Source organism: Scatophagus argus, chromosome 16 (genome assembly GCF_020382885.2).
Source record: "Scatophagus argus isolate fScaArg1 chromosome 16, fScaArg1.pri, whole genome shotgun sequence".
NCBI classification, from domain to species: domain Eukaryota; kingdom Metazoa; phylum Chordata; class Actinopteri; family Scatophagidae; genus Scatophagus; species Scatophagus argus.
The window spans coordinates 3,022,118-3,031,215 of NC_058508.1; the positions used below are offsets into that span (position 1 = coordinate 3,022,118).

The window sequence follows — 9,098 nt, forward strand, 5'->3', positions numbered from 1 at the left end:
ACAAAAAGTCGCTCAGCCCACAGTATGTTATGTAGAGCTCTTACGCTTCCAAAACTCTGAATTAATTTATTTGCTTTGATTTGGGAGAATACTGCCTAAAGAGGTCCTGTCTGTACCAATCACAGATACCATGTATGTCTACTGGATTTAATCAGGTTTTACAGTTAGGGCCGAAACAGAATGAACATTTATTGAAACATGTCATCAGTTTGTTATCAGGTTATAAGTCATCCTTTCCAATCAGGGAAAGTCATGAAGTAGCAGGCTCTTAAAACAATGTTAAGTACGTTTTTTTTAGCTGTTAGTGAGGGTCCAATGGCACTAACAATTTTACTGCAGTAGTAGTTAGCAAAATAGTACGGATTGCAGGATTTTGAGAAACATTGATACTATCAGTGCAGCAGCAGTACTTGGTGAGAGGTCTGGTTCCTGGAGTATTTTGCAGCAGCAGGCCGACTCACAGCTCCTCTTTTATTCTCAGCCTCTCTCTTTGCTCTGACAGATCCGTGCTGATATCAGATTGATGGGCCCGTTTGATTGAAGTCTCTTTGTCGTGCTAATGTCACGGCGAGTGATGGATGATGCGCGTGCATCAGCGCCAACACGCTCGCGCAAACTACACTTCTAAACCGAAAGGCCACCCTCCCCTCTCCTCATCGACACACACTCACACACACACACACCCTGTTCCCCCCGCGCCTGTGACCGACTGACAAACTTCTGGCCTCCGGACACCAGGCGACGTGACGACGACCCACGTGACAGGCTGGAGAGGTAAGAAAAGAAGTGACACGGAAAAGAGGGAGAGAGGGGAGAAAGAGTCACCGAAAAGAGGAGAAAGCAGAGAAACTGAGGGAACAGGCAGAGGATGGAGGAGGACTGAGTGTGGAACCTGTGTGGGGGTGATGAGGTGACTCTTTTCTGTCTTCTCGCGGTGTTTTCCTCTGTCACTGATGAGCGCTTGGAAAACACAGGTTGGACTGAGCTATTGACAGCACAGGGCCTTCCGTTGACGCACACACCACGGCAGAGCACATTATTCATGTGTGTTTCGGTTTTGGGGACGTGCAGACTCCACTTTTTCATTCCATACCGGAACATTTTTTTTTATTTCTCTCTAACTTTGTTGAACATTTCCAATTTTACAAGTCTGGTTTTTTTACAAACTTAATTTTGGATTCTTTTGAGGGGCTATTTATTTTTTCTTGTGATTTTCTGTTCACTCAGCTGACGTACTTCACACCATCCTTCTCTTGGAGAGAATAAAAAACTTTTTCGTGGAATTATTCGATTTTTGATGTTTTCTCTAACTACGTTCTGCTAACTTTTTCTGCCGGCTCCCGTTTCCTGCTGATCATTTTGAACTGTTTTCAGTCCCTCTGTGCCTCCGACCTGCATGGACAACATGAACTCGTTTGTGGAATATAACATTTGTACCCGGCCGGGGTCCGGCTCTTATTCTGCCCCTAAATCTGGATACCATCACCACCACCATCATCATCACCACCATCTGCAACACCAACATCATCCTCTGGATCAGCATCAGAGCTTTCCGGTGACCTCTGGTGCCTTCCATACTGGACCAACCGGCGCTCCAGCTTCAGTTAACGGGTCGAGAAGTGACGGCAGCGCCGCGGGAGCGAGTTACACCGGGGATGGGAGGCTGTACGGGGGCGCCGTAGGTGATGGGGTTCACGCGACCGCAGGGGCCACCCAGCATCATCATCAGCATCCTCATCATCATCATGAGCAACAACAGCATCAACAGACGCATAACGGGTACCATCATCATCCTCACCTTCACCAAACCCAAAGCTTACAAAGTGGAACATTGTCTCCTTATAATAACGGGAATAGTGGAAACAGCGGGGCCTTTGCGGGCCAGGCGTGCGCCAGGAACTCGGAGTACGCTGCAGCGACGGGCCCTCCGGCTAGCATTCACTCCCAGTATTTCTTGGAGGAGCCTGTGGCCTCCACCTATTATCATCCATCATCCTTCCCCAGCTCGGCCCCCACAGTCGGTCCCAGCTACGGGGCGCTGGCCGGGGCCTACTGCGGGCCTCAGGGCGCTCTGGCCGGCTCACAGTACCCACAGCAGCTAGGCGGGGGTCTGGACACAGCGGGCTACCTGGGCCTTCCGCACGGGGGAGGTTACGGGGAGCTACCGGTCTCCCAGGACAGAGAAAGGGGAGACGAAGAGAGTCAGCAGGCCGGACAGGGGCAGACCTTCGACTGGATGAAAGTGAAGAGGAACCCGCCTAAAACAGGTAAAGGAGGGTGGGTAATTTTTCTAAAAATAACTGTGGTATGTGATAACAATCAATAGTAATTTGTGATGGCAACTTCTGCATTGATCAGAGCGGCCGTCATGGGATTTTTTTTTTTTATTCACAGAAGAAATGACTAAAAGAGGAAGCTTATTTTAAGAATGAATAACGTCGTCAACAGAAAAACAAACCGTTAATCTGTTTTGTTAGGGTCGCTTTAATAAAGCGCGAGCTCCAGAGGTTTCATCCTCCTCATAAATATCGAAATTAGGACGAACCTACATGGTGAAAACTTTTTCCTGCGGGCCTCTTTTGTAGTTTTCTCTGTGTAGCGACAGAGATGCCAGGCTTTTCTAATGGAAATGTCACTGTTCCATCTGTTCTTTCTTTCCACTTGTATTAATCACTCTCAAGTCTGAACTGGTCTCGCCATAAAGTGGAAGCAAATGAAGAATTAGGAAGGAAGTAAAGAGTGTGCCGTGATTGTATTTTTTGTCCAACATGAAGACATGTCAGGCGTGCTGCAGGCCTGAATGAGAGAGAGCAGGTTTATTATGAGCCGTGAGTTCATGTCACACATCCTGCAGCGAGAATAAAACATTTGGTTTCATGACGGAAAACTTAAAGAGAACGAATGAATGGATAAACTGCATCAAACGTGAAATATTTTATTGTTATTATTAGGAAACACGGTTTTGCACGGCAGTGAAAAGAAAATGGTTCATCATTTTTTTAATAAAAAAAAAGACGCAGGCCTACTCACTGATGCTGAGTCTATTTCAAGTGAAAAGTAGCGCTCTTCTGGCAGCTTTCAATAAATTATCAAAGACATTTTCAAGCAAAAACATGAACCTTTTATATGCATGGCGAGTGTAATTGGTTGTTATGAAACAATGAGCGTTTAATTTTTTCCTTATGACGTAATCTTGACTTCTCACGTTTGTCGTTTTAAGTAAAATGAAAAAGGAAGGAGTTTGCGTGTTTTCAGGACTTATTCAGTGTATATGTAGTCAATGCGGCCATATCTCCAGACTGATAGCAGGTCTGGTCCGGGTCTGTGGCCCCAGACGGCTGATATGTTTTCTCTCTCTCTCTTAATGGATATAGCAGACGGGTTATTTCACCCTGGGAAGTCCGTCTCTGCTCTGTTATCTTTTACCCCCCCCCTCACACACTCCCCACCCCCACCCTACACACACACACCACCTCCACCCTCCATCAAACCCCCAACCCTACTTTCAATTCCCTTTGTATTTTGCCAATTCCTTTATCTTTTAATGTCTAATTTAGTTAGCAAGTTTAACAACTAACACGGATACCATTAATATTAATAGAGACACGAACAAGAAAGCACACAACAAATAGGCTAAAATAAAAGAGAGGGTCTTTAGAAAGGAGGATCAGTCTCCCTCCTGATGTACAACGCAAACAGGGCACAGTAGGTAAGATGTTTCATTCATACGGGATCGACCTGTTCTTTGTGTGAGTATATAAGCAGATGCTGGCGTTTAATCACGCAGATAAAATACATGCATTTGTAACACCTTCTCTATCCCACCCTCCCCTCTTCACAGTCAAAGTTTCGGACTTCGGCCTCGCGGGCGCACACAACAACGCCATGCGCACCAACTTCAGCACGCGGCAGCTGACGGAGCTGGAGAAGGAGTTCCACTTCAGCAAGTATTTGACGCGGGCGCGGCGCGTGGAGATCGCTGCCACGCTCGAGCTCAACGAGACACAGGTGAAGATCTGGTTCCAGAACAGGCGCATGAAACAGAAGAAGCGGGAGCGGGAGGGAGCCTCCGCCACGACGCGCTCCTCCTCCTCCGGTATCGACAGCGGATTCCACAAGGAGCTCGAGGATACCGACCACTCCTCCGCGTCCACGTCTCCAGGCGCGTCCCCGAGCTCGGAGACGTCGTCAGAGCGAGCGGCGTGATTGGTTCTGTCACTCAGATCGGTGACGCTGCGGCAAACAGGTGGCCTACTGAGTGATGTACTCATGAGTGATGCATTCCATGTTATGCACGAAATCTTTAAACAAAACGATTCCTCACGCCGACAGCCCGCTTCTTCTGCTTCTGCTTTGATTGCCTACATGTCCCAGAATTCCCCCTGAAACTTCTCCCAGCTCCTGGGCTGTTGCATCCGATCAGTTTTACATGTGGTGAGAAGACTTTCTGATGTGTAAACACTGTCCCACCTTAATCAAACCTTCCTTGTTCTGGTACATTTGCTGCGTGTGTACTGATTAGTCAGTTGTTTCTGATAGACAATAAAAAGGCGATTCCCTATATGTATCATGAACTTCAATGACTTATTAGGGCATTAAAAGTACTACAGCATATGATACAGCACAATCATGCAGCAACCAGCATGATCAAAATGGGAGATGGTTGGTGTGACCGCTGCTGATGCGAAATCACAAAACTGGAGAATACTTGCAGAAATATACAGTAATGACACTTATATGGGATGTCAAGTAGGTGGGTGTCATCATTCAGTCAAACTCTGTAGATGTGGAATATCCTTCCAAAACCACATTTACCACAATAGATTGTGTCTTAAAGTAGTGTTTTTATTGACTAAGAAGCTGGTTGTTTTGTTAAAGCAGTTGGTGAACTGTATACTGGGACATCAACCTATTGAAAATCCTATTGAATTTCTAGAGATGTTCTCTTTCAGTGGGAAATTAGGAGCTACTTTTAACTTTTAACAGGGTATGATGATAATGTGGGATGCACTTGGCTGTCTTTTTATGTTATGCTTTGCAGGGTGTAACTGGGTTATCTAACGTAGATAAGGAATAATTTTTCCTTGATTTCAATGTAAAAACAAAGCCCATAGATTTAGATCAATATGGGACACTTTTCACTTTAAGTGGTTCTGACATGAAGATTTAACAAAGAAATTGTTAATTAATTATGTAAAATATGACAAACCCATCCTTAAGCTACAAACCAGCCAGAGCCCAGTCTAACTAAATGAGCCTTAAGATCAGGAATACAGGGAGCCTCTCTTGGCAAAAACTTACTAATGTCTTATCCGTTTGTAGCTATTTTTGTTACACTTTTAAATCTTTTATTATGGGATGTTTAAAGTGTTGTTCTGCGTGTGGATGTTTTACCCGCGCAGCTCTGGCCTTTGCACTATGTGACTACAGGGTAACATTTGCATACAAAGTGCTCAAGAACATGAAGCTGGAATATTTTGTTTACTATTTTTATGAATGATGACAAAAGCTGCAACTCCTATGCAGTCTGATTTACAGGACTGCTTGTTGGACATGTTAGTTAGACTCAGGGGTTCATTTTGGATGTGTGTGTGTGTGTGTGCATGATTAAAGAAAACTACTGAACTGTTGAAAATGTTGAAACCTATTGGACATACATGATTCCTTGCTGAGAGGGAAAAGTGGAGAGGTTATATTTTACAACCCGTCTCTTCCCCCGCGAGAATAAATTATTGGATTTTTTTGTTACTGAAAATAGATTGTGGGGAAAAGTGTGTCTGTGTCTTTTGTTTCTGCTCACAGTCATGATACTTAAAACTTGAAAAAAATATTATATACAAGTACCTTTATTCTCTCTTATGACAGACCTTTGCTAACTAAAGACATGGCCAACTTAACCAATTTAGCCAAAGTTCCAGTGCACTTCTCCAGACTCTTCAAATTAGACCTTGTGAACATCATTCAGGAGTGAATCTCTTCCTAAGTGTAATGTCGTCAGGTTAAACGTTGGCATCTACTGTGAACTGATGTGACTGCTATTTTTTTATGTACAATGTTGTCTGCTGTTTTTAAATGAGAGCAGACTGACTGAGTTTTATTAGTTCTGCTGCCTTAGAAACACTCCCAATCATGTTCCTGTCAGTCTTTTTCTGCTGTAAACTACCTCAATTAAAGATTCTTTTGTCAAACCACTGTAAAGATGATTTTTGATTGTACCTTTTGGACAGATCATAAACTGTTTAGTAAATAATATATTCATTGTTTCACAAATTACAGCAATGTGTTGCATAGGTGACATTTCCTGCATTTGAAAGCTGTATTTAGAAAATTCTTCTTATCTTTAATATGTTTCAGGGGCACTGTCAAACCAAGGTTCTTGGATTAAAAGAGGAGTCACATTAACTTTTTCTACTAACATATCTCTAAGTGTGTTTATAATGGCTCAAAATATGATGGTAAAGTATATGATGACGTTTTCCAAAATACTCTAAGACTCTAAAATCTTGATGAACAGCATAGATAGATCTTCTGATTGCCTCAGGTCTTCCAATTTATCATTGTAAAGTTTGTTCAGGCTGGTCTCAGTTTGGTCTCACTACAATTAAATGTCCTTACTTTTAGGACTAACATCCATCCATTTTCTATACCGCTTATCCGTCAGGGTCGCGGGGGAGCTGGAGCCTATCCCAGCTGACTACGGGCGAGAGGAGGACTAACGTTTACACATTAATACACCTGGGCTCACTGAATCCAAAAGTCTTAGTCTTAGCTTACCCCATTTATGCAAAGTTCAGAGATGCAGAAATATCCACCATACATCAATTTTAGAACAGGCAAAAATAAATCAAGTAAACAAGCATTTACTTGATCAGTAGGAGCCATTGGACTTGGAGATGAGTGCCACTGACAGTACTTAGCAGTAGAGTGATATGCATCACCTAATTAAAACGTCTGACTGCTCAAAAATGTGCACTTACAGCCCTGGAAGTTGAAGCAGCGGAAGAAGCGGAGTTGCCTGCCTTCCTCCTTGTGGATTAAGAAACACAATGTTTGACACAATATAACATACAGAGGACTTCATGCATTTCAATAGCAGTCAGGCCTCTCACATTCACATGGCTGCATGGCCTGTGGTTGACCTCCCAACACACACACACACACACACACATGCAGGACTACAGTGAGGAATGTAGCGGGGCTTTCCGGGTGGCTCGCTGACCTGTTGACCTTTGGAGAGCCTCTGGGATATCTAAACATGTAAACACACTCCTCCTCATCATCCTCATCTTCGTCTTCCTCTCCCCTCTTCTGGCCTGAAGATGTCTGTCCTGGAGCCTGGGTGGCAAGCTCAGTCATCACCTCATCACAAACACACACACACACACAGGACACAAACACCTCCATGCTCACACCTCATCCTGTGCAGTTTCTTCTTTTACTGCAGTTGCAAGGTTTCTACATTTCCCAGTATCCAACAACCAGGAAACTGTTTGCAGCTGTGATTTAGATTCTGCTTCCTGCATTAGCAGTAAACCTTGACTTTGGGCATAAACAGTAATAATGATACTGGACTAAAAATGTTAGAAGATGTTCTCTATATTGACTGATTAAAACCTGTTTGATCAGGCACTATACCGGCTTTACACATGAAGTTCACTTTACTTGTCCCAAGGAGCACGGTGCTACTGTCTTCCGAGACAGTGACCCTGATGATGTCATTAGAGTTTTCTCAATTTGGGCTTATGAACTACTTTTTCTTTTCTTTTCTTTTTCTTTTTCTTTTAATTATGGGAATTGAGGCATTCAGTGCTTTTGGAGCTTGACCATTCTTTTTAAAATCTGTCTCTCGTAGATTTCCCATTGCTGGAGTTGAACTTTAAGACATTTTAATTTCCAGTCTTGCACACATGACCAAGGGACAATATTTTATTCAGAAATTATAACTGAAGAGTGTTGACCACTGTGTTGGCTGGAGATCATCGATTGTATGTCCATATTGGGTGATTTTACACATCAAAACGTACATTAAAGGCCAGTGGGAAGAAGAAAGAGTGTGGAGGTCAGGATGGAGGAGAGCATCAAGCATAAGACTCTATCTGCTCCATATCACAATGCTTTCTGAATGCAGCTGGACTTGCTTGAAGTTCTTGAAAACATTGAGCTTTTTATGCAAGAGTTGATGAATCCCTTCAAGCAAATCCAGTTGCCTTGGGTAGCATTCAGATATACCGCATTTACCTTTCTGTTAACTGTTACCATGATTTTTCACAACATAAGCAGAGTTTTAGCTGCCTAACTGTACCACATAGTGGTTGCCATGTAAAATTATTGTAGACAGAAAGAATTTCGCAGAAGGTTGCAGATCGATTTTCTGGGAATATGGGGTGGTTGGTCAGTTGGTCAACTCTAACTTGTTTCCAGTCAGAGTTGGACTCCCTCAGGGTTGCCCTATGTCCTGTTCCTAATTTTTATGGACAGAGTTTCTAAGTGCAGTCAAGTGGCAGAGGGTGTCACGTTTGGTGGCCTTAGGATTCCATCTCTGCTTTTTGCAGATGATGTGGTCCTATTGGCATCATCGAGCAGTGATCTCCAGTTCACACTGGGACAGTTTGCAGCAGAGCGTGAAGATCCCAAGGCCATGATTCTCAGCCAGAAAAGGGTGGATTGCCCACTCCAGATTGGAGGAGAGTTTCTGCTTGCATTAAAAGAGTTTAAGTATCACAGGGTCTTGCTTGAGCCAGGGTAAAATGGAGTGAGAGATTGACAGTCAGATCAGAACAGCGTCTGCTGTGATGAAGACACTGTACCGGTCTGTTGTAGTGAAGAGAGAGTTGAGCCTGAAGGCGAAGCTCTCGATTTATTGGTCAGTCTACGTTCCAACCCTCACCTATGGTCATGAGCTGTGGGTAGAGACCGAAAGAACAACATTGCAGATACAAGCGGCTGAAATGAATTTCCTCCACAGGGCGGCCAGGCTCAGCCTTAGAGATAGGGTGAGGAGCTCGGACATCCAAGAGGGGCTCAGAGTAGAGCTCGCATCGTGAGGAGCCAGTTGAGGTGGTTTGGGCACCTGGTTAGGATGGCTCCTGGATGTCTCC

At 44.0% G+C, this 9,098-nt stretch overlaps 1 protein-coding gene across 1 annotated transcript; it reads left to right on the forward strand.

The window, feature by feature from the left end:
• Nucleotides 1-699: 699 nt before the first annotated feature.
• Nucleotides 700-4,499, forward strand: hoxb1a (homeobox B1a). The gene is made up of 2 exons (XM_046415397.1): nucleotides 700-2,267; nucleotides 3,842-4,499. Exons 1-2 carry the CDS (start codon nucleotides 1,397-1,399, stop codon nucleotides 4,204-4,206), a joined length of 1,236 nt encoding a protein of 411 aa, XP_046271353.1. The 5' UTR covers nucleotides 700-1,396; the 3' UTR covers nucleotides 4,207-4,499.
• Nucleotides 4,500-9,098: the final 4,599 nt, after the last annotated feature.